The following is a 25,337-nucleotide window of genomic DNA, read 5'->3' as shown; positions in this document are numbered from 1 at the left end:
AACCATAATTTACCGTCTTATTTAACTCCATGGAATATTGTAGATTTTAAACTTTTAAAAGTTACCTCAAAATCCACAAGAAAGAAAATGACAACAAAATGCATCAGGGTAGGTGGAATACTATAACAACACGGATATTGTTATATTATTCCACCCACCTTAATGCTGAGCCTTTAGGGGTTGCCACACCATAGCCTTTCGAATCCAGATTTCCACCAACTTTCATCGTATCACATGGTTTTCTCTGCTCAATGTACTCATTCATGGTTGACTCCAGCAGGAAGGCAAACTTCCCCTTGGACTTCCGCACTCGGGCCACGCCGTCTGCTGTTGTTTTGGTAAACACAGATGGCTCTGCTGATTTCATGTAAGACCACATTTTCTCATAGACAGCAATTTTGGACCTCTGCAACACAGAAAAAACTTCTTAGGAGCTACCAGATATTAAAACTGGAAGAGGCCCCAGTGCACTGGTTTTCAAACATTTTTTATTGCAGTCCACAATAAGAAAAGCATGTTATACTGCAACCCCATAAGCATATTCATATACATGTAAACATGCTTCCAAAATAGATTTCTCAAAACCACAGTCATCCTTTCCTTGTGTGATGTTCTCTGATATTTTCTATTCTATTCTTTTTTTAAAAATATGTATTTTATTGATTATACTATTACAGTTGTCCCATTTTTCCTCCTTTGCCCCTCTCTGCCCAGTACCCTCCCTCCCTCTATCATACCCCGCCCTACCTCAGTTCACGTCCGTGGGTCATGCATGTAAGTTCTTTGGCTTCTCCATTTCCTATACTGTCCTTAACACCCCCATTGTCTATTTTGTACCTACCAATTATGCTTCTTGATCCCTGCACCTTTTCCCCCATTCTCCTCCTTCCCCCTCCCAGTTGTTAACCCTCCATATGATCTCCATATCTATGATCCTATTCCTGTTCTAGTTGTTTGCTTAGCGTGTGTTTTTAGATTTAGTTGTTGAGAGTTGTAAATTTGTTGCCATTTTAATGTTCATAGTTTTGATCTTCTTTTTCTTAAGTCCCTTTAACATTTCATGTAATAATGGCTTGGTGATGATGATCTATTCTAATTTACTCAAAAATGCTGATCAGGACCCACTAAATTGATTTCATGGCTCCACTAATGGGTTGCAATTTACTTTGAAAAACACTTTCTTAGTTCAATCTTTGTGTCAGTGCAGAAATCTTCCCTACAATATTCTGCTATGTGATTATTCTTTAGCTGCCTGAGGGGAAAACAAAAAGGCCACTGGAGGGAGTTGACAACCATTATAGTCAGCCTACTCCATCCAGCATGGGACAATAATTATTGTAAGAAAGCACTTCATTATTCTGAACTGAAATTTGATTCTCTGTAATGCTCACCCTTTATTATTACCTGCTAGAGCTATGCAAAGCAGTTCTGTTCCTTCTTCTATATAATGGTCCTTCAAGTATTCCAAGGCTGTTATTATGCCCCCTCCTCATCTCTTTATCAGGCTAGCTCTATCTATATCTAATACTATTTCCAGAACCTTCACAATTTTGGTCTCTTCCATAGGTACATTCTAACGAGCAGTGTTTCTTATATTGAAGTTTCTAGAAATAAACATGACACTCCAGATATATAATAGAGACAGAATGAAAATGAAAACTGCTTTTTGTCACTGGAGCATTATTTTCTATCAATGCTGCTTGAGTTTACGTGAACATATTTAGTCTTTAATCTGTCCTTTCAACAGTTTTAAAGCACTGTACTGGAGGTATAAAGAATGTAATAGAGTGAATAGTGTCCCTTTGTCAACTCAGGATGAGGCTAAACCAAAACTGTTGGTTCTTTCTACCAAGTCAAGTTTCCCTCATCTTTGCCCTTTTGAATTTTGAATTTAATTCCATTAAATTCCATCCCTATTCAGGTGGTCCTTAGAACATGTTCTAAAGGCTTATAGCTCTATATTAGATATTCTGGAGAATATAAAGGAAGCATGGTTTCAATGACTCCATGACTTCCAATTCATTTGGGAGATAGGTCCTGAGGAGTGAAAACCCTAGAGAAATTTTAAAGTAATATTTGACCAGAGGTGAGATAGCATGGTATGAATTATAAACATATACCATATTTTCTTTCTTTCTTTTAAGATTTTATTTATTTATTTTTAGAGGGAGAGGGGAAAGGAAGGAGAAAGAGAGGGAGAGATACATCGATCTATTGAGTCTTGTACATCCCCAACTGGAGACCTGGCCTGCAACCCAGGCATGTGCCCTGACTGGGAATTGAACTGGTGACCTTTAGGTTCATAGGCTGGCATTGAATCTACTGAGCCACACCAGCCAGGGCCATATGACATATTTTCAAGTGTCCTTTTATGGGGTTTCCTGGCCCTCACTTTGCTTTTTTGATTGTTTATTTAGTTGCTTTTCTCTGGAATTTGCTGGAGTTTGGCCAGAAGTATTGTTTGTTTGTTTGTTGGTTTGGTTTTTAGATACTTGCTTAGACCTGCCCAAATAATTCCAGAGGGCTGGACCTCTCAGAGCTATCACCATGGAAACTACACATTGTGTTTATGACAACCAGATCCTCACTGAGTCCCTCACTGAGTCACTGAAATGGTTCACTGAGATGGGAACAAGAAAAAAAGCCAATATGCCAGTAGCCAAATGGGCAAAAAAAAGTTGGGTAAGAAATGACCTTAGGAGAGTAATCAGAGGCTGGATCTTGTAGAGCCCTGTAGGTCACGGTAAAAAGTTTGGATTTATTCTATGTATGATAAGAAACTATTGGAGGATTTTGAGGCAGGATGTGATAAGATCTGAATTAAAACTTTAAAGCATTATTCTAGCTGCCATATGGAGAACCAAATAAGGTGGGCCAGAGTGTAAACAAGGAGGCTGGTTAGGTAACTCTTCTAATTGTCCAGGGGAGAGATGGTTGTGGCATGAACTAGGCAGGGAGAAATGGAGTTGGAGGGAAGAGGTTGAATTCAAGATATGTTTAGGGAGAAAGTAAACAAGTCTTGCCGATAAACATTTTCACCTGATGGTCCCATACACACTTTCAGATTAAACATTTCTAAACATTTGTAAAGCCTGGCTCTCCTCCTAAATTCTATCAGTAAAGCACCTCACATCGAAGCTACAAAGTTTGGTTTTTACTTGTTATGCCATGTTTATTCTACTACAAAAATACCTGTAGGATCTGTCGTTTTATTACCATTCCATTACCGTTCTCATTACCATTGTCCTAACTGATCTACTGGTTTCATTTCTCCAATTTACCTTCCGGTGATCCTTCCAAGTGTAAATCTGATAAGCTACTTTATTGTTTAAAATTCTCTGATAGTTCCCTAATACCTGCAGGACAAAATCCAACTTCTTTTGTATGAGTCTCTTTGATCTTGGCTACATTCTTCTATGATCCATTCATACTGGACTACTCTTCAGTGTTCACTGAAATATGCTACAAACTTTCACATCTTGTACCTTTGGTTATGATTTTGTTTTTGCCTGATGTATCCCTATTTATCCTACAAGATCTAGAGCAAATAATCATGTCTTCTGTGAAATCTTTTCTGGCACTCTTCTGCCCCTACATATGTGCTTTCTTGGTTGTCCTTCAAAAGCATTTTGCTTATACCTTTGCTATAAAGCTTATTATATTGCATTAAGATGAGTTGGCTATGTGTCTGTCTTCCCCACATTACTTCTTCAGCACAAAGTCCATGCCTGATTCATTTTGGTAGCCCTCTTGGCAGCCAGCACAATGCTTGATTTATGGCAGGCACTCAGGATATATTTGCTTAATAACTGAAGCTTAGGCCTGTTGAGGTGATAACTAGATTGTCGGTCAAAGATATCAGAAGGTTGGTGAAAAATGGCTACCAGCACTAGTTTTATAGCACTGTAAAACTGTAGAGCTAAAGTTACTTTAAAGATCATTGGGCCCCAAGTGTCCATTAATAGATGAGTGGATAAAACAAATATAGGCTATTTATACAATGGAATTTACTTGGCCGTGAAAAAGAAGAAAATTTTACCCTTTTCAACAGTATGGATGGACCTGGAGAACATTATGCTAAGTGCAATAAGCCAGTCAGAGAAAGACAAACACCATATGATTTCACTCATAGGTGGAATCTAATGAAGAAACTGAACAAACAAGGAAATTAGAGACAGATTCATAGATGGAGAGCAGATGACAGCTGTGGGGGTGATTAGGGGGTGGAGGGAGTGAGCAAAAAGGAAAAGGGACTCTGGACATGGACAATAATGTGGTGATTGCTGTGGGGAGGAGGGTGTAGGGGACTAAATGTAATGGAAAAAATACAATAGAGATTAAATTTAAAAAATAAATATCATTGGGCCTAATTGCCAGCTAAATCAATCAGGACATATGCTTTATAATTTTTTTTGCCACTTATGCTCCTCTGATATCCACACCAATAAATTTTTCCCTAATAATCAAGGCTTCTAAGGTCAAAATCTCATCTATTGACATTTATGGTCATTTCAAGTCACGTTATCCTCATCTGACACAGAAAACAATTTCTAAACTTCACAATGAAATATATTTTCAATGACTTTATTTCATCCAGAATTTCCTAGTCAGTTGCTCAAGGAATTAAAAAAAATAGTAAATAATTCATATGCACAGTAAGATACGAAAATGTTAAGAACATTTGTGTACCTGTCACAAAACTTAAAAAATAAAACATTATGAAGTTAGTTGAAATCTGCGTATGTATCCCTCCCTAATTGCATACTTCTTCCTCCAGGCCAAAGGTATTCACTATACTGAATTTGGTCTTTATCATTCCTTTGCATACATTTATACTTTTATGAGAATAAACTTATCTCCTTTGTAATGGCTGCATAGCATTTCACTTGATGGATAGACCATAATTTATTTTCCTAATTCCCTAGTGAAGGACTCTTAGGTAAGTTTCATTTTTTTTTGTCATTATAGACTACACTATGGTGTGGATATGTCTTTATGCCCATACAAAGAGGCATTTTGTATTCTTCATCTTGGCCCAATCAAACCTGAGTGACAAGGGGAGGGAGTTAGAGCAATTTGTCTCTTATACTATTTACAAACAGGCCATTGCTTCCAAAGATAATTTATAAGCCAAGGGCAAATGTGTCCATGAATTCTGATCCAAGTATACTGTAATTTGGACTCATTTACTTCATCATTTACTTGAGCTCTTTGATTGCTGATACAGATTAACGAGTTTATTCTTTCAGGTAATGATGCATTTCTAGGAGAATAAATGGCAGTGCTTGAAGTGTGCACTTTAAATGTATTTGGTGTACATGCAGCAGATATTAATGAATGCAGTAAATGCAAAGTTAGTTAGTGGCAGAGATGATTGGGCCCTGGTTGATGACTGAATTCTGAAGGCAGTTAGGACAGGGAGAAAGAAATGGCTCATAATTGAGAAAAATTAAGATGAGACATTTATCTTCCTAACTAGTATTTAAGTGACAGTATAACATTCAGACCAAAAATAAGAAATAAAATCACTAGCATTTTTTTCTCCTCCCCTCCCTCCCTCCCTCCCTCCCTCCCTGACTCCCTCCCTCCTTTCCTTCCTTCCTTCCTTCCTTCCTTCCTTCCTTCCTTCCTTCCTTCCTTCCTTCCTTCTTTCCTGCCTTCCTCCCTTCTCTGTCTGTCTTATTTGGCTGAAATACTGAAGGCAATAAAAGGGATTGAATCTTAGCACAATCATCTGGGAGAAATTTAAAAAATTATGGGCAGAATGTGTAATAGCAAGTTCATTTTTCTTCAACCTGCTATGACTCATTTATTTCACCTCATGGAGCACCATTTTGTACCTAAGAAGGAATAAACAATGGTTATACAGAGAGGCCACAAGACATTCTCTTAGAACTGCTAGATAACTAACACATAAAATCCCAAAGGAGAAATATATGAACAGAGGGGGTGAAATTAATCCAAAAACAGTAGATAAAATAGAACTCTAGCATTCATGAATTCAACAGTCACTGTTCCAACTACTTGTAATAAATGATTAAGTTCAGTGATATGGAGAAATTTGCCTTTTTGTTGAGGTAAAAATTTGAATTTGGTCTAGTGAAACTGGTGTGTGGAGTCAGGTAACTTGTGAGCGCATTTAGCCCACTACTTAGACCTCACATCTTTTTGAAATGGTGTGGTCACTGTGATAAAAGTATTCCTCTGTAGACCCAGTTAAGTATAAGGTAACTGTATGGTGCAGTGGTTGAAAATACGAAGTCATACTGCTTGGGTTTGAATCCCACTTGCTAGGTGCATAAGTTGTCTTAGCCCTTACATGTTTCAGTTTCCTCATCCATAAAATAGGATAATTTTTTTTTTTAAAGTGCTTACTTCAAAGATTTATTGGGAGAAATTATATGACTTAATATATGTATCTCACTTAGAGCTGTGCCTGGCAAACAGGAAGTACTGAAAAATATTACATATTTTAAAGTACAGAAAGCTTAATCTATTTAGTGGGAGAATTTAATAACATCATAAATTAATTCAGTTTTATATTTATTGAATCACTACTTCATTTTATGGAGGAAATCATATATTCAAGGATTATTGGCATATTTGAGTCTCTAGACATCCCTGGTCTACTATCAACAAAAGTTATTATTATTTCACTTGGATTTTAAAAATCTTGTTGGAGGAGGGAAAACAGGTAGGGTGGCAAATTATCTTTTTAAATTTGTCTTATAGTTCAGATGAAGTACATACATCAAAATCCTCATTAAACAGAACACTGCTGTTGGGGAGGCCTGGAGAATGAAATTTTCTGCTTCCCTAAGAGTTCAATTAGAATATCTACTTGGTCAATAGAACATCCAGTTGGAGTTAGTAGAATAATGGATTTTTAGAGACAGATGAGACCTTAAAAACCATCTGGTTCAGCCTCTTACTCAATGCAGCAATAGCTTCTCTTCTCAAATGCCTGTGTGGTGAGGTACTACCTAGCTCAGAAGAGGCTCACGAGGTAGCCTACTCCATAGTGGGACAGTTCAAGTCCATAAAAAGTTCTTTTTGTTGGGCTGGTATCCTTCATGAGAGCTTCGCTCCCTTCTACTCCAACTTCTGCCTCTTGCTTGAACTGGTTAGTTCTTCTTCTCTGCTTCCATTTCTCCTTTGTAGGCACTGATTATATTGTTTTTTGTCATCTCCAGTGGAATCTGAGCTCCTCATTCACAGTGTTTAGCTTAATGCCTGGCATGTAGGAAACTCTTACTATGTACCTGTAGAATTAATAATTGCTAATATGGTAGTTTCACCCACTGGTCCTAATTCTGCCCTCTGAAATGATACCAAATAAATATGCTGTCTTTTCCACATGATGTACAGCTTGAAGAGTACCACCACCATGTCACCTGTCTGTCATCTCTTTTGCAGGCTAAACATTCTAAGGGCCTTCATCTGTTACTCATATGACACAAATTCCAGTTATCTACCTCCTCTTCTGTAGATATTTTCTAATTTTCAAAGTCCCTTCTAGAATATGGCCCCCAGAATTGACCACAATATGCTCAATATAGTGGCACAAGAACAAAGAATAATGAGACTATCTCTTTTCATGATCTGAGCATGAGTATAATTTTTCATTTTGATAAGATTAACAGGCATGTTTAGATATGTTGACAGTGTAGATAAGAAAACAGACCAATAAATTGGAAGCATAACTGTCAACAGAGACATAATCTGCTAATGGTGATAATGGTATTACTGTACTGTCAGCTTGCACACAAATATTACATAATTTATGCAGAGACTATTGATATTTATGACATCTCTATGCCCCTAAATATATAATGTTTCTGAATGAGTATTGAGAGGATATAATGAAGGAAAGGTCAGGAGAAGACGATTTAATACCATTTTATGTACTTTGCACTCCATTGTTCCTCACAGGGGGATGGTCTAACTTCATGAATTCATTTATTTTTTGGTCACTGTTGTCATTATGCCTATATTGTCCATTTCCATCGCTGTATGTACGAGACTACCCTAGATATGACTTTGGGTTCTCAGCCTCTCCCCCCTCTCCCCTGATTTCACTATCTTTTTCCCTCAGAGGTCCATCCTTTACCCCTTTTTGCCATCAGTAGTCTTGGACCTCATGGAGGTGTTAACCGATATTGTAAGGGTTTTTGTTACCCTTGTGCAAGGGGTCATTTTATTTGACTAGGGGACTCATGTCTCAAAAAGGAGAGTGGATTTCTTGGCATTGTAAAATGTGCCTTTTAAGGGCTAGAGAAGGCCAGCCTTGTGAACAGGGCACTAAGAAGAGGGGAGATGGCAGAGTTTCAAACAAAAATGCCTTCCTCTTGCTCATTTTTGCCTTCTCTAATTTTATTGTGGACTCTATTGCTTAACAATTTGGTCAATTTCTTCTCTGGATTGTACCTTTAGTTAAGAGACCATCGTTAAAAACTGTAATATGCATTTTCTTTAGAATTATTTAGCCCTCTTTGAAACGTCTGCTTTTAATAAAGATTCAGCTGGCATTGCTAGCTGGTACAAATGAAAAAAAGGTGACTTCAGGCCTCTGTTTGCCTGAATTGAGCATTTATAGACACCCTGTAACTTCCTGTGCCCTCCCTAATGTTCAGGAGCAAATGTTACCTCAGTGAGTTTCTCAAACACTGGGATATGGACAGGTGATCCTTGCAAGGCAAGGCACTGGAAGGAAAGGGAGCTGGCAATGCAACTGCTTCAGAGGGCTCCTAACCTCCCCTTCTTTCTTCTCCCTCTCTTTTTTAACTTTTCTTAAAGTTTCACAACATTGGAAGAGCACAAGTTACTTTTGTAACCTCGTGGGGTGGGCAGGATAGGAGAATAGGGGGAAGGGCAAGGCCTAGAGGGATGGAACAATTCTCAAGTTCTCTGATATGGTTATAAGTCTGTGAAGGCGAGATGTTTGTGGCAAGAGTGTTTTGCCTGTCATACAACCTTTCAAGTATTCCCCTTCCTTACTCAGAGACCTTGGCCGTGTTATGACCAGAAACAGGAGGTAGTAGGATTTCTTTAAACCCTATACTTGCATAAGCCTTCCTGGTTGCCAAGGTGATATTATACACACCATCTTATGTAAACCTCACAACAACCTTGTGAGGTAGGCGCAGCGGGTACCATTTGTTCACTGCTCAATCCCTAGCACCTAGAACAATGTTTGGCACACAGGCTCTCAATAAATATTTGTTGAACAAAGAAGTGAATGCCCATTTTATAGATGAGAGAATTGAGGGTGGAGAGAGGGTAAGTCCAGTTGTGACGGGGCACAGCCAGGGACCCCCGAAATGGTATTTGTACCGGGGTCCAGATTTGGGGTGGCCAAGAAAAAATATATTCTTCCCGTGCCAGGACGGGCCACCTTGGGGGATGGGAGACCTGGAGCAGGGCCATTGAGAGTTACTCTGTATCAATAGCAGGCCAGCTTCCTACCTGGAGTGGAGCAGGGCCATTGACACTCATTTTGCATGTCAATAAGAGGACAGCCTCAGACCTCATATGCAAAGACAGTTATTTTGCATCTCAACAAGGCTAACCAGGAAGGTCTGAAAAACTTTTAACACAGAATGTAACTGAGAGAGGAGAGACATGGCCTGCGGGAGAGACAAGGGGACGCAGATTCTGGGGAACAATGGGAAGACCACGCGGGAAGAAAAAGGGAGAAAGGACTCTTGCTAGTGGGCCAGGAGAAGGTGCCACATGATTTTGAGTAAGAACTGGAGATTGCGGCAACACAGTGGATGGTGCTGGGAACCGCGAGAGGCCTGCCCAGCTGAGCCCTGGACTTCTGGTCTTTTTTCTTCTAAAGGACAGTATCCCTGACTGGCCTGACTGGGCAAAGGGGGGAAGGCAGGACTGTGTGTGTTGATGGGTGTTTTAAAGGGATTTTGAGATTTAAGGGCGACATTTAGCCATTAATCAAAGCTGTATAACGTTTGAATAAATAGTTCCTTTCCTTTTCACCGAACTCTGCCATTGAGAGCTATAATCTCAAGGGTGGTGGGCAAAGGACCTACAAACGTGCAACCCCCAGGAAGTGGGGAGCGTTGTTTCAGTCATAGCATCTGGGCACCCCCCATAGGTCTATTGTTCGGTAACACAGCGGCAATGCCAAGAGATGCCACAGTGGGTTTCAGCCTACCTGCACATCTCCGTTAGTCTATTACGAAGTTACAACAAACGAGTCTGGGAAAAACTGTGCTTGCTATGCAAGCACATTCTCCGGACAGTTCCCACCCAGAATACCACTCTAAGGGCCTCTTACATAGAAATTTGGAGATTGCCACTGGCTCAATGGCTTGCCCCAGGTCACACAGCTAATGAGGAACTAAGCTGAGCCTCCATGTAAGTCTGCTGAATTCAAGGCTACAGGCAGATTTTTTCCCCCCACTATAGGCCCAACCTCTTCAGCTCTAACACCGACAATATCTATTTTGGTGAAAGAAAAGAATTCACCTTCAAAAAGATTTTTTATTTCTTGTTCAAGCCTTTTTTTTTTTTAAATAGGGGTAAATTGTAAATTAACCCCAATCCCTTCCCACTAAGGACCAGAATAAGTGAATGTTCTTATTATACATTGTAACCCTGTAACAGGCCACTAGTGTTTACATTTAACCTTGTGAAGGGATCAGAGCAATTTGGAGCAGAAGAGCACATTCAGCTTGCCAAATGCATCTGACATGTTTTTCTTCCACATCTGATGAGGTACATTTGGAAAAAGGAATTATTGAATTTTAAATTTAAAAAAATTACACTTTCATTTGGATCAAGGGAAACAGGAAATGATTTCATTTCTAAGGTATGATCAAAACCTTAATTTCATTGTCTTTCTTTCCTTCACTTTGTTTGGCACAGTTCTAAGCCTCAGACAAGTACTGTTTGTCAGTTTCCTTTTGCCTCAGACAATCAGTGACTATCATGTGACTGTATTGGTGAAAGCAGGGGGGAAAAAAGGGAAAGAAATATAGGCTTCTATTTTTAGTTTTTATTGGTGTGTTTTGATTCTGGCTGCATTATTTTGGGATTTGGGATTTTAGATAACTCCATTGGAGTTGGAGGTCATCTTTTGCCTGGACATTGATTTTTGCTCTCAAACGTCAGGTCCTCATTCAAATGCTTTTGCCTGACATTCTCACACTTGGCTCTAAACTCCAGGAGCAGGTTTCCTTCTATCTCAAGGAGTACTATTTTTGATGTCTCCTCTCCAAAGGAGCAGGCGACACCCAGATAAGTTTTCAGTGACCTTTTAAGTGTCTCTCCCTGGCATGCAAAGTCAGATTGCTATTCCGATTTGTCTTCTGCTTCTCTTGCCAAGTCAGACTATGAATATTTCTTTTTTTAAAATTGTTGTTCAATTACAATTGTCCTCACTTTTCCCACATTACTCTCCCCTGCCCTACTCACCCCTGATCTTCCACATTTAATCCTCCCCCGTTGTCCATGTGCATGGGTCCTTTATACATGTTCCTTAACTAGATCCTTCCCCTTCTTTACCCCATTATCTCCCTTCCCTCTTCCCTCTGGTTGCGTCAGTTTGTTCTTTATATCCATGTCTCTGGTTATTTTGCTCACTTGTTTGTTTTGTTGATTAGGTTCTACTTATAGGTGAGATCATATGGTGTTTGTCTTTCACTGCCTGGCTTATTTCACTTAGCATAATGCTCTTCAGTTCCATCTATGCTGTCATGATGGATAGGACTTCTTTCTTTGTATCTGAGTAGTATTCCATTGTGTAAATGTACCACACAATGGAATACTCAAGTTCTCTGATGTGGTTATAAGTCTGTGAAGGCGAGATGTTTGTGGCAAGAGTGTTTTGCCTGTCATACAACCTTTCAAGTATTCCCCTTCCTTACTCAGAGACCTTGGCCGTGTTATGACCAGAAACAGGAGGTAGTAGGATTTCTTTAAACCCTATACTTGCATAAGCCTTCCTGGTTGCCAAGGTGATATTATACACACCATCTTATGTAAACCTCACAACAACCTTGTGAGGTAGGCGCAGCGGGTACCATTTGTTCACTGCTCAATCCCTGGCACCTAGAACAATGTTTGGCACACAGGCTCTCAATAAATATTTGTTGAACAAAGAAGTGAATGCCCATTTTATAGATGAGAGAATTGAGGGTGGAGAGAGGGTAAGTCCAGTTGTGACGGGGCACAGCCAGGGACCCCCGAAATGGTATTTGTACCGGGGTCCAGATTTGGGGTGGCCAAGAAAAAATATATTCTTCCCGTGCCAGGACGGGCCACCTTGGGGGATGGGAGACCTGGAGCAGGGCCATTGAGAGTTACTCTGTATCAATAGCAGGCCAGCTTCCTACCTGGAGTGGAGCAGGGCCATTGACACTCATTTTGCATGTCAATAAGAGGACAGCCTCAGACCTCATATGCAAAGACAGTTATTTTGCATCTCAACAAGGCTAACCAGGAAGGTCTGAAAAACTTTTAACACAGAATGTAACTGAGAGAGGAGAGACATGGCCTGCGGGAGAGACAAGGGGACACAGACTTGGGGACAGTGGGTTGAAAGTAACATTAATGGCTCTAGAACTTTGAAAGCCAAAGTGAATAAACTCTTGGAGAAAATGATTCGAAGGTTTTATTGCTCTATTCTGGGGGAATAGGAGAAAGGAAACAGTATCATGTACCCCTGTGGCCCTCAATTAGCAATAATTTTGCCTCCAAAGAGAAATTTGGTAACAACTGGAGAAATTTTGTTTTTACTGTCACAACTTGGGGACAGGAATGCTACTGTATTTAGTAGAGAGAAGCCAGGGTTCCTGCTAGACATTCTATATTCCTCCAGACACCTCCACAGCCATTAGCGATCTGGCCCCAAATGTCAGTGGTGCCGTGGTTGAGAAACCTTGCTGTATGCACTTTGATGAGGCCACCATAAAGTGGGCAAAGCAATACTAATCAATTTTAATTGAGCCTATACTTTGTTCCAGGTTCTGTTTTAGGTATTTTACATGTGTTACCACATGTATTACTCACAACAACTCTACGAAGTAGATATTATTATCTCATTTTAAAAGTGCAGAAACAGAGGCACTGAGGAGTAACTTGCCCGAGGCAAGTAAAGCTGGGAACTCACTCATGCAGGCTCCAGAGTCTGTGATCACAAACAGAATATTCTTCCCAGGTGGGTTAAGGGATGGTTGTAAATCATACACTAGGACTGAACCAAGACCACATAATTTCTGCTTGACATGGTGCCTATACTTTAGCAGAACTTCAAGGGGCATGATATTTCTATTATTCCCTCCCTGAAATGTAAAATTGGAGACCAAGATGTCTTGCCTTTAACCCACATAAAAGCCATATTTTTTAAACCAGAAGTCGACAAATGATTTTTCTCTTTATTTTGAGAATGAAAATACATAAATATGGACAACTTGGGCTGTTATTAAGCAAGACTGAACCAATCTTTATTGTTTCTGATACTCCTCATTTTTCACTCTCCCACCTAGACAATACCACCTCTTCCCCATTTGCCTTACCAGGTATAAGATGCCCTATGCCCACCCTACCCTGCTCACAGAAAAGGATTGGAAACATTCCCACTAAGAAATAAAAGATGGAAAACAGCCTGAAAAACAGCCTAAAGTATCATCCCTTTGGAGGATAATTTGCATTTCAGCAAAGATCAAAACATAGCTAAAGGAATGATAATCTAATGGTGCACACTCAAACAGTTAAGGGACAGGTGTGTGCAAGTAGTAAAAAGTTAACTTTGCTAACTATATACCCTCACCTTTAGAGTGCAAAGTCTATTTTGGGCACAGAGAATGGACCACAGAGAAAGTGTGCCTGCCACACCATTTTACTAACTGGAGCAAAGCCTCAAATTCCCTGATTCCCAAGTAATGGATTACCTTCAGGCCTGCCATAACTATTGAAAACTCCAGGGTCATTTCCTTCAGCTGCTAGAGTTTTATTTTTTTCAATGAAATTTCATCTTCAGCAATCCAGAGCCCATCACCCTTGACCAATTAGATTCTACTTTTCAACTGTATTTTTATTTTCTATAAAAAGATATTTAAAAGAGAAGTTCAATACTCATTATTCTTAAATCAATCTATTGTAATTCAGATGCCGAAGCTGAAAATGCACAGCCTAGGAAATGAGAGAAACAAATATTTTCTATTAAGGAGAAAAATCTATCCTGGAAGTGCAATATTTTGAGTTTCCACAGTGGCTATTTTTTCCAGATCCTTAGAGCAAGAGTTATTTTCATACTAAGGAAAAAAAAAAAAAAACAATGGAAAAAGAGGAAGCGATTCACTTAGAGATATCAAAAAGAGTCCAAAATTTCCAGTTAGTGTTTTTCAGGAAGAGTTAGTTTCCCAAAAAGTGAACTGGAACTAATTTGAAGAGAAGTTCTCTTTAAAGCCTGCTCATGTGTTCTTTTTTAAAAATTATACTTTAAACAGCTGTGAAGGACACATGGATGAAGCCAAGGTGGGGAAGGATTGAGGGAGGTGGTGGTGGGTGGAGCCGGGGAGAGTGGCGGCAGGTAAATGGAGACAAATGTATTGGAACAATAAAAAATAAATTATCCTTCATTGATTATGCTATTACAGTTGTCCCAATTTACCCCCTTCGCCTCCCTACACCCACCACCCCCGTTCCCTCAGCAATCCCCACACCATTGTCTATGTCCATGGGTCATATATGTAAGATCTTTGGCTACTCCATTTCCTATGCTGTACTTTACATCCCCATGGCTATTCTGAAACTACTTATTTGTACTCCTTAATCCTCTCACCTCTTTGCCCATTCTCTTACACCCCACCTCCCATCTGGCAACCATCAAAACACTCTCCATATCCATAACTCTGTCTCTGTTCTTATTGTTTGCTTAGTTTGTTTTTACATTCAATTGTGGATAGATATATATTTTTGCCATTTTATTGTTCATAGTTTTGATCTTCTTTTTCTTAAACAAGTCCCTTTAACATTTTATAAAACAATGGTTTGGTGATGATGAATTCCTTTAATTTTTTATTATTTGGGAAGCTCCTTATCTGCCCTTCCATTCTAAATGACAGCTTTGCTGGGTAGAGCAATCTTGGATGAATGTCCCTGCTCTTCATGATTTTGAATATTTCTTGCCAATCCCTTCTAGACTGCAAAGTTTCTTTTGAGAAATTACCTGATAGTCTTATGGGAACTACCCTATAGTTAACTAACTGTTCTTTCTCTTGTTGCACTAAAGATTCTCTCTTTATCTTTAAACTTAGGCATTTTAATTATGATGTGTCTTGGAGTGGGCCTCTTTGCATCCATCTTGTTTGGGACTCTCTGTGCTTCCTGGACTTGCATGTGTATTTCCTCTACCAAATTAGGGAAATTTTCTTTCACTATTTTTTCAAATAGATTTCCCATTTCTTGCTCTTTCTCTTCTCCTTCTGGCACCCCTATGAAGTGTATGTTGGGTCTCTTGAAGATGTCCCAGAGGCTGCTTAGACTATCCTTGTTTTTTGGATTTTTTTCCTTCTTGTTGTTCTGATTTGTTGTTTTTTGCTTCCTTTTGTTCCAAATCATGATTTGATTCTTTGCTTCCTCCACTCTACTGTTGTTTCCCTGTAAATTGTTCTTCATTTCAATTAGTGTATCCTTTGTTTCTGACTGGATCTTTTTTATTCTGTTGAAGTCCTCACGAAGTTTCTTGAGCATCCTTATAAACAGTGTTTTGAACTTGCATTTGATAGAATGCTCATCTCTATTTCGTTTAGTTCTTTTCCTCGAGTTTTGATCTGTTCTTTCATTTGGACCATGTTTCTTTGTCCCCTCATTTTGGCCTTCATCTGACTGTTTCTATGTATTAGGTAGAGCTGCTATGACTCCCTGTCTTAGTAGCATGGCCTAATGCAGTAAGTGTCCTGTAGGGTCCAGTGGTACAGCCTCCTCTATCACCCAAGCTGGTTACTCAAGGTGTGCCCTTTGTGTGGGCTGAATACACCTTCCTCATGTAGTTGAGCCTTGATTGCTGCTGACAGGTCAATGGGAAGGTTTTACCAAGGCCAGTCAGCTGCAAGGACTGGCTGTGACCACTGACCACCAACCTCTGCCCTCTGTAGAGGATCAGCCATGCATAGGTAGGGTTGTGGTGCTCTGACGTGGTCTGTAGCTGTTCACTGGGTGTGTAGGCTCTGGGTTTCCAGGGTGGTGCAGGCCAAGGTCAGCCACCACCTGTGTCCTGCCTGGGACCAACCTGTATGAGCTATAAAGCAATCTGAGATGGCTGCTATTTGTGCTGAACTTGGAGATTCCCAGGTCAGGCCAAGCTGTGAATCTAGACTGGCTGCTGCTAGTGCGGGAACTGGGGCCACTTAGCAAGAGGTATGGGGGCTGGGGGTTCACTAAGGGTGGCTGTTGCTTGTTTGACAGGATTTAGGAAGTTGTGAAGCATGAACTAACACCAGCCATTCATATGGAAAAGCCATAGTTAACAGTTTAGTGGGCCCATAAGTTGGGTGAAACAGAGTCTCTGGGGATCTTCTGGGTGGAGAAAACAGTGTTAGCCAGGTTGATGGAGTCTCAGATATGGCACCCATCTGCCATATCTGTGGCTCTGTGGTTGGAGGGCTTAGGAAAGGAACAATGTTCTCTGCCTGTCTTTGTGTCTGAAAGAAAATGTCCTCCAGGTCCCACCTTCGCACAAGACGCTCCAGTTCCCCCTTGTACACCACTGGTGTCTTTCAAGCTACCTTCCCGGTGCTGGAGCTCAGAGGAGTGAATCTGAGTAAGTCCATGTGTCGGTTCTTTAAGCTGAACTGCTTGGGTGGAAGTTTCTTCCACTGACTCAATCCCTGCTGATTTTTGCAGCCAGAAGTTGTGGGGACTTATCTTTTTGGCACTGGAACCTTGGGCTGTGGTCCTGGGGTTGGGACTCCTTGCTCCTGAGATATCCCTCCTGAATTTTTATCCACCACACATGAATGTGGGACCAGCTCATTCTCCATCTCCACACCTCCTATTAGTCTGGATGGGTGTGTTTTCTTTAATTTCATAGTATTCAGACTTCCATTCAACTTGATTTCTGATGATTCTGAGTGATGGTTGTTTTATATTTTAGTTGTAATTTTGATGTGGTTGTGTGAAGAGGTGAGCCATGTTTACTTATGCTGCCATCTTGACTGGAAGTCTCATGCATTCTTTATCTGTAAGTAATATATACCTGGGACGCTACTGATCACTGTTCCTGTGATTCTGATTTAATCGGTCTCAAGTGGGGACAACATTTAAAAGGTGATTCTGATATTCAATGTTTCTAGGTGCTTCTAATGTTCATTCTGGGTTTAGAACAATCAACAAAAGATTCTGTAACAGCAATAACTAGTTGCCAGTTATTGCAATAAATACTGACAATGAGAAGGTTACCTTTTTTTTTTAAGCACTTACATGTACCCATTTTATTGATGAGGTGACTGATGCTTATAGAAGTTAATTTTCTGGTCAAGATGATATAGCTAGCAAAATTTCTGGCTATGACATCTCCAAACTCCAGACTTGTTTGTCTAACTGCCCACTCGACATCTCTACTTATATTTTCATAGGCATCTCCAAATTAGTATGGCCAAAAAGCAACTCCTGATGCTCCTCAAACCTCAGTTGCTACTCCTCCAGTGTTCTCCATCAGGGAAAATGGCACTACCATACAATTTGTTCAGTTGCTCAAGCCAGAGTCCTTGCTGTCATCCTCAACTTCTCCCTTTCATCTCACATCCCACACCCTGTCAGCTCAATCTTCACAATATATTTAACATCCGCCCACTTCTTACCACCTTCACCTTAGTCCAAGCCAGTAATTTTTCACCTGAAGCATTGTACATGCTTCTTAAGTAGTCTCCTTGCTCCTCACCTGTCACCTTTGCCTAACAGTCTGCACGATCCTTTGGCACATAACTGGATCATGTCATTCTTCAGCTCAAAGCCCTTGAAACAACTTCCTGTTAAACACAGAATAAAAACCAAAGTCCTTAGCAGGGCTTAAAAAGCCCAGCACAAAGCCCAGCAAAATAAGCTCTGTTTTTTCTTCACTGTCCTCATCTCTTATCACTCTTTCTCTCTCTTACTTCACTCCAGGCACATAGACCTTTATCATCAAAGCTACCAACGACATTCCTATGTCAGGGCCTTTGCTCATTTTGTATATCTGAAATGCATTTCCCCTCACCCCATTTCACCTGATGTTTGTGTGGCCTTCTCTCTCACTTCATGTGTCTGGTCAAATGTCACCTCAGCAAAGAGCCCTTCCTAAAGCAGCCAGGATGAAATAGCACTACCCAAATTTGTTTCTTTACCGGTTTGAGGGTTTTTTTTTCAAATTTTTTAAAATTTTATTTTAGTTTTTGATCTTTTTCTCAAAGATATTTCTCATTGCTTTCAAAGAGAGAGGAAAAGAGAGAGAGAAAAATTGATGTGAGAAACATTGGTTGCCTTCCACATGCACCCGGACTGGGGATCCAACCTGCAACTTACCCAATAAGTATGTGTCCTGACAGATAATTGAACCCATGACATTTTGGCTACAGGATGAAACTCCAACCAACTGAGCCTCACCAGCCAGGGCTGGTTTTATTTTTCTTTCATTTCACTTAACACCAACTGAAACATACATGTCATTTACATATTTGCTTACTTTTTGTCTCATCTACTATAGTGAGAATAAGAATTTTTTTTTGAGTACTTTGAACAAGATCTGTCACATAGCATATACTCAATAAATATTAACTGAATGAATAAATGGAGTAGTTGAGATTTAATCCCAGATCATATGACACCAAAGTCTATATTCTTAATCAGATTGTCATCATTTGTCTCTTCTATCCCCTTTCAAAGCTCAGAGAGTGATAAGTCCACGATTTCATAGATGCAAAGTGGTAGAATTAGTACTCAAATCTAGATCTGTTGGGTTTCAAAACTTGTGCTTTTTCTACTACTCCATACGGCCTCTCAGTGTAGAAATTGCTAGTGACTACATTGACCAAAGTGCCAGTGGACTGACTGAGGTCTATTCTTTGATGTATCATTTCAGTGTGATTTTATATACCTTAATCTTCCTTGGTTGAACTTTAAAGCTTAATATGCTATGTGGTAAAAGGCACTAATATAGTAGTCCACTAGCCTGTCACAGGGTCCTAAATCCTACCATTAAAGATCATGCCTTCTGTTTGCCTTGGACAAATTTCTTAGATCTCTAAGGTGCTAATAATTATCTCTGAAATGGAGATAGAGTATTAAATGAGATAATTCATAGAAAGCACCCAGCACAGTGTCTGCCACGTAGTAAGTCTTCGATAAATTTTATTATGCATTCACAGCCAATGGGAGGATAACAAAACATATTCGACACCTTTGTATGATTTGGTTTGTTTGAGAATTTGTGCCAGAAGAATACAGGGAAGAAGATGAATCAAGACAGGTCTTAGGGAGGGCAGGCAAGATGGTGTGCCACCCTGGTAGATCAGGTGGCACATGAGGGCCTGGGCACATGTCGGTGGGAAGAAGCATGGTGCTGTCGGTGCTATTGAGGCACAGACTAGAATCAAATCCGATTCACTAGATGCTTAGCACTGACTACCTTATAAGGCCAAATGGGACCACTAAAATGTTTAGTTTCAATACATTCATATTTTGCCTTCTCCTGTGGCTCTCAATTTTCAATGGTTGGGTGTAGTTTTGTCTTTTACTTTTGCTGAGTTAGGAATGTTCCAGTAAGTATTATTTCTAAAAGCACTATGGTGATTTTAAAAAGTGGCTGGCTGAGGTTTTGCCTGGCAAACATATTGAGTGTGAAAGCTGCAGCAAAAATTGATTTTCTGGAGTTTGCATGTCCTGGCAGAAACTCTGCAGCATGGAAACTTAAGTTACAGACCCTCTACGTAAGTGCTTCATATTGGGGCGACCTCACAAAATGGTTAGGTTTCACTAATCTTCACCGTTGGTGACCAAGGCAATGGTCCTCATATGCAAAATGGCAGAAGAAACTGCTAATTTGCTGTTGCTTCATTTAAAGTAGTCAGAGAGCCACTTAATTTGATACTCACACTCAAACCAAAATTGATATATTTCTTTACACCCTTATTCTTCATGCTCAGGTCTTGATTCCACCCTTTCTTTATTCTGCCTTGGTTAGCATGAGTGCTATAGAGAAGCCACCCTGTTACTTACCAATGTTCTACAAGAGGCTTGCCTGTCTGTGGTGAAGTATCTGTTTTCTTTTAGTATACTGAGCAACGAGTAAGAACATAGGTCTTAAAGTTATGAAGATCAGGCTTTGGTACTTATAATGTGTGTGACTTTGGGCAAATCATTTAATTCACTGAGTCTCAGTTTCCTCATCTGAAAAATGGGGATAGTAATATGATCCACCTCATAGTGTTCTTATAATGATGAAGTGAGAGATTGCTTATAATCAAATTAGCATTGCTCTTGACAACATAATAAGCACTTAGTTACTTAATTAAGAAATGTAGTTAACTTAGAAACATACTTATGTTTCTCCCCCATTTAATAGTTGTATCAGGCACTGTGGTAGAATGCTGTAGGGGATGGAGATGTGGAAGACACGGTCCTTATGCTCAAGAAGCAAAAAGAACTAAGAGTCAGAAGTGCTGTCCAATAGAACTTTCTGAAATGTTCTATATCTGTGCTATCTAATATGGTAGCTTCTAGCCACACATGTCTGTTGAGCACTTGAAATATAGCTAGAGCCACCAAACAACTGAATCCTAAATTTCACTTTAATTTTAATTACTTTAAATTTAAACAGTTACATGAGGCTAGTGGGTACCATATTGGGTGGTGCATGTGTACAACTTAAGTATAGAAAAAGGAAGAGAGGTACTAAAGGCAGCAAAAGGGCACAAAGAACTATGTGATCTACCTGACAATATTTTTCTTGTTTGCCCTTATGATGGAAGTGGTGCTTGTATCAAATGGCCGTCCTGCCCGCACTGGTTGGAGCAGCTAATCTGCACCTCTGGAAGAGCTTGCCCAGCCTGTGTTTATAGAAAACCTCCCTAGAGAAAGGTATGCTGTATTATTTGCTTGGGCAACAATCTCTTGGGTATATATAGGAACTGTTTCCTTTCAATTTACTCTATTTGTGTAAATTTGAAAATAAATGAACTTCTGGGTCTACATATGCCATGACAGAACGTTGTTGTTACTGCTGTCTGAGGACCACACTTTCCTTCAAGAGAATAGATTAGTATACAAGGAAATATTTGTGGAAAAAAAAAAAAAGAGTCTACTCCTTAAATTTCCACCCAGCCTGATGTTCTTTTTCTGGCTTTGTGAGTTGCTCTCTTAAGTTATTTGGATCCTTTCTCTCCAATTCTCTTTTCCAAGGGAAGAATTCTAATAGAGGTGGGCAGGCAGTTAACATTTACAATTTCCCCCTGTTTTGGCTCTGATAGATGGGTTGAAGAATTGAATATAATCAAAATTGAAAGTGGTAGAATCTCCAGAGATACTTTCTTATAAAAAATTCCAAATAACATTGTCAAGTCCTCATTCAAAATGACTTCGCTTAGCATTTTCAAACCATGTTACAGTTACATGAAGGTCACAACTGTAAATCTGCCTTTTCTGAGTCAACAGGAGAAGGATGGGACCCATATGTCATATAGGGGTTAAGACTAGGGGAATTAGGCAGGTAGAATGTTAAAGCCATTCAGCTTGCTTATACCAAAAGCCCCAAACTAAAACAAATGCTGACGAATTGCAGATTTGAAAATCTAACCTCACTAGAAAAAAAAAAAAAAAATTATAAATTGAAGCAAAGCTGTGTCTTTTAAAGAATTGTCCAGAAAATTAGATTGTTTTATATTAAGGCCTGTGAAGTTACTACCATGGTTAAACACAAACAAAACCAAAATATGACAATTCTCCAAAGAAAACCTTATCAAACCATTATTTCATTTGACTTGTTTCTGATACATACAGCCATCCCCTCTATTCAGTAAATATTAATAGCGAAATGGCAGAAGGAAGCCACGTTGAATCCTAAAGGACTTAGAAAAGTAAAGGGAAACTGAAAGTCATGGTTGTATTTCTGAATATCATGTAATTTCTAGTACCTGTGAAATCTGTGGCCTGTGGGATAATCTATTATGGACAAAGCCAAGTAGGGAAGGATTGAGGGAAGGAGGTGGGGGTGGGTGGGGCTAGGGGAAGTGGTGGTGGATAAATGGAGACAAATGTATTTGAACAATAAAACTAAAATAAAAAAAAGAAATGCATTTTCCTTAAGTCCTCATTTTTGTTCCTGCACCTTATTACCAAATAAATAAAGTAACTTAAGAAACAGGCCCTTTATATTGCAAACAAGACTGTTATTATTTGTTGCTATTCCAGAAAAATGGAGTAGGCCAATAATACATTTAAAAATATATATATTTTTTTTCTTTAAGATTCTCCTGTTTGTCTTCTATTCTAATTCTTATCAACCAATGGCAGACCTCTGTCAGCTGGAATGCTTACTCCCCACTACCTCCCACCCTCCATCCTCATCAGGATGCCACACACAGTAGTCAACCTCACAAATTATAGGATGCTTGCTCAGACCTGAATGTTTTCCAGAGCCCATTAGGATAAGCTGTGGCTAGGCATCATCTACCTTTCTTCATCAATAAATGGCTTGTTTCTATTAATCCAAGATTTTAAAAGTAATTTGAAATTTTAATTTCTGTTCAAATGACTTTTCTTTTATGGTCCTTCATGTAAAAAACCACAGAATAATTAAGAACCCTCCTTGATACTCATTTCTCTTTGAGACCTGGTTTCTTTACCTTCTGTCTAGAAATTGCTTGTCAGTGTTATGGGGAAAGTGGATTTCTTACTCCCTCTCTACCTAATGGCAATCTGCATTTCTACTGATTTCTATCCAGGTTATTTATTATCCACTCACTGAAAAGTATGTTTTTAATGAGAAGCAGATAGGAGTCATGCTGTCTTCCCCAGGTTTAAATGAATCTTTAAGATGGTACAATCAAACAGATATTCAAAACAGGCTATTAATGCAACATTAAGTTTACAAATTTAAATACAAAATCAAGGAATGCAGAATTTTAAAGTTTCTCCTTCCTTCAGTCTGGGGAACATGGGACATGCTAAATATATAGTACATAGTCAGGAAAACATAGATCCAGAAGTACTGAAAAAATGACCCATGTTTATAAGGGAGATTCCAGGATTAGCTATGAGACTGGAATGCGGTACCCATACCTATCTAGACTGGCTCAATCTCAGTTAGTTTTTCAACACTGAATTTTATTTTCCCTAGTTCATGCTTCTTTGCCTAGATAAGAGCATGCCTTCCATCATGTAATGGATGAATTCCTAGGAAAAAAAAAACTATGCCATGTGTTGGCTTCATTTTTGAAAATCAAATTTTATTTTGCTATTGATTTATGGGCTGTTTCAAGTTTATTCCTGAAAGCCTTCCTCTTTGGTTTCTCTGACAAACAATTAATGATCTGTAAATACCAAAATGCACTAGGGCATCTCTGTTTTTCAGGGAAGAATATGATTCTAATGTGAGTAGTTCCTATTTATTGCTTTTATCAGTTGTAAATTTTCTAATGTATAGATTACTTGAAGTAGGGTCCAGCTGTGTTGTGTACGTAAAGGTTTTGGAAGAAAAGGGAAGCCTTAAAGATAACAAATGGCTTTAACTCATCCTAGTTAATCTCTGAACTGAAAGAAAGGCAAGCCCTGTAAATGCCTGGGAAGACAAAAAAGCCAGTACAAAGCAATTCAAGGTGGGAAGCCATGATACAGTGGGTACTGTGCTTCATTCCCTAAGTGCCACTGTTCACTGGGAGAGGTATCCATGGTAATAGTGATTATAGTAGGCAGTTAGACAGACATGAGCAGAGTAGAAACAACAGGCCAGCTGCAGAAGGTCACCAGGGCAGAAAGCCCTGGGAGCCTAGCAGTAGACAGTTGTGAGGTTGGACCTCACCCCCAGGGTGACCTCTCTTCCACTAGCAAATTGTTGTCCATGTGGTTTAGACCCCCTGACTTTTCATATCACTGGTCATATGGTTCAGACCCTCCCCTGACCTTTCCTCCCCTAGCATATCGCTAGTCATCTGGTAGACCTCATTAGAGGAAGGTCAGTGGTTTAGACCCTCCCCTGACCTTTTATTCCCTAGCATATTGCTAGTCATCTGGTAGACCCCTTAGAGGAGGAACAAAGGGCTGGAGAATAGCCTCATACAAGCCCTTGCACGGCCACTCCCTTAAGCATTAAGCCCTCAAGACAATGATGTTCTGGCTCACATCAAATAGTCTTAGGAACAAAACCTCAGGTCTGTTGAAAACAGAGACAGAGTTTTGGTCAAAATAGAGATAACATCTAGGCCTCAGTTGTGTTTCAGCTCCAGGCCCAGAAAAACAAGGCCACACAGGGAAACAGGACCACTCGATGGCTGACATCAGGAACAGCTGCAATGATTACTAATGATCCCCTGCTCTGGCACTGACCAATCAGTAGAGACCGTGACCTGAAAGGGCACACCTGGAAAGATGATGAATATTCTATTGAGATCCTCCCCTGAGACCTCCAGATCCAAACCCTCAAGACAAAAGATTCAGCTCTCTCTCTCACTTACTCACTCATTCTCACTCTCTTTATGAAATCTTTGGTGCCCTACTTCTTTTTAGGTTCTATTGCTTTTGTTTTCTCATGCTGACTAGCTCCTAGGGATGTTTACTTAAATTCTTCCAGGTAGGGATATCTGAGGTAAGAATTTCTCTAAAGCTTCTGTAAAAGCACTAATATAGCAACCCTGATCATTCAAGATCCAGCAAGTAAGAGAAGGAAAGAGAAAGGGGGAAGGTTAAGGGCAATTTCAGCCTCTGGTCTATCTTCTATTTCTCTTCACATTTTTTCTTAAGAAATTTCCCTTACCCACAGTCTTTGCTTAGGTCATACTGCTTAAAAACTCAACAGATAACCAATGCTTTGACCTAGCCACCTGCAGTCCTCTAGCATAGGAATTTTGAATCATGGGGTTGCTGAAGGATCCATAAAGACATTAATACAAGATCTAAGATGGCATAGAAGTAAGTGGAAGATACACTAACTTTCTTCCAGGACCAATCTGGAATTACAATTAAATTGTAGAGAAATCATCCAGAATAACCAACTGAACACTAGCTGGGAAGAAACCTTATGACCACGGGAGTGCAGAGAAGTTGAGAGAGGGCTGGCTGGGCTCCCACTGGCAGCAGCTGAAGTGCCAGAGGGATATTTAAGCAGCTGGGGGGTTCTCCATGCA

At 39.7% G+C, this 25,337-nt stretch overlaps 1 protein-coding gene across 1 annotated transcript in view; it reads right to left on the bottom strand.

The window, feature by feature from the left end:
• GRIA3 (glutamate ionotropic receptor AMPA type subunit 3) overlaps positions 1–25,337 on the bottom strand; it is a 393,069-nt gene that overhangs the window by 23,333 nt on the left and 344,399 nt on the right. The window contains exon 13 of the mRNA XM_054576984.1: positions 159–406. Within this exon, the coding sequence (XP_054432959.1) occupies positions 159–406 (248 nt within the window). The remainder of the gene's footprint in view (positions 1–158; positions 407–25,337) is intronic.

Source organism: Pteronotus mesoamericanus, unplaced genomic scaffold, assembly GCF_021234165.1.
Source record: "Pteronotus mesoamericanus isolate MK-2021 breed Mesoamerican mustached bat unplaced genomic scaffold, CSHL_Meso_final contig_40, whole genome shotgun sequence".
Lineage (NCBI taxonomy): Eukaryota > Metazoa > Chordata > Mammalia > Chiroptera > Mormoopidae > Pteronotus > Pteronotus mesoamericanus.
This window is presented reverse-complemented; position numbering and strand designations above follow the sequence as displayed.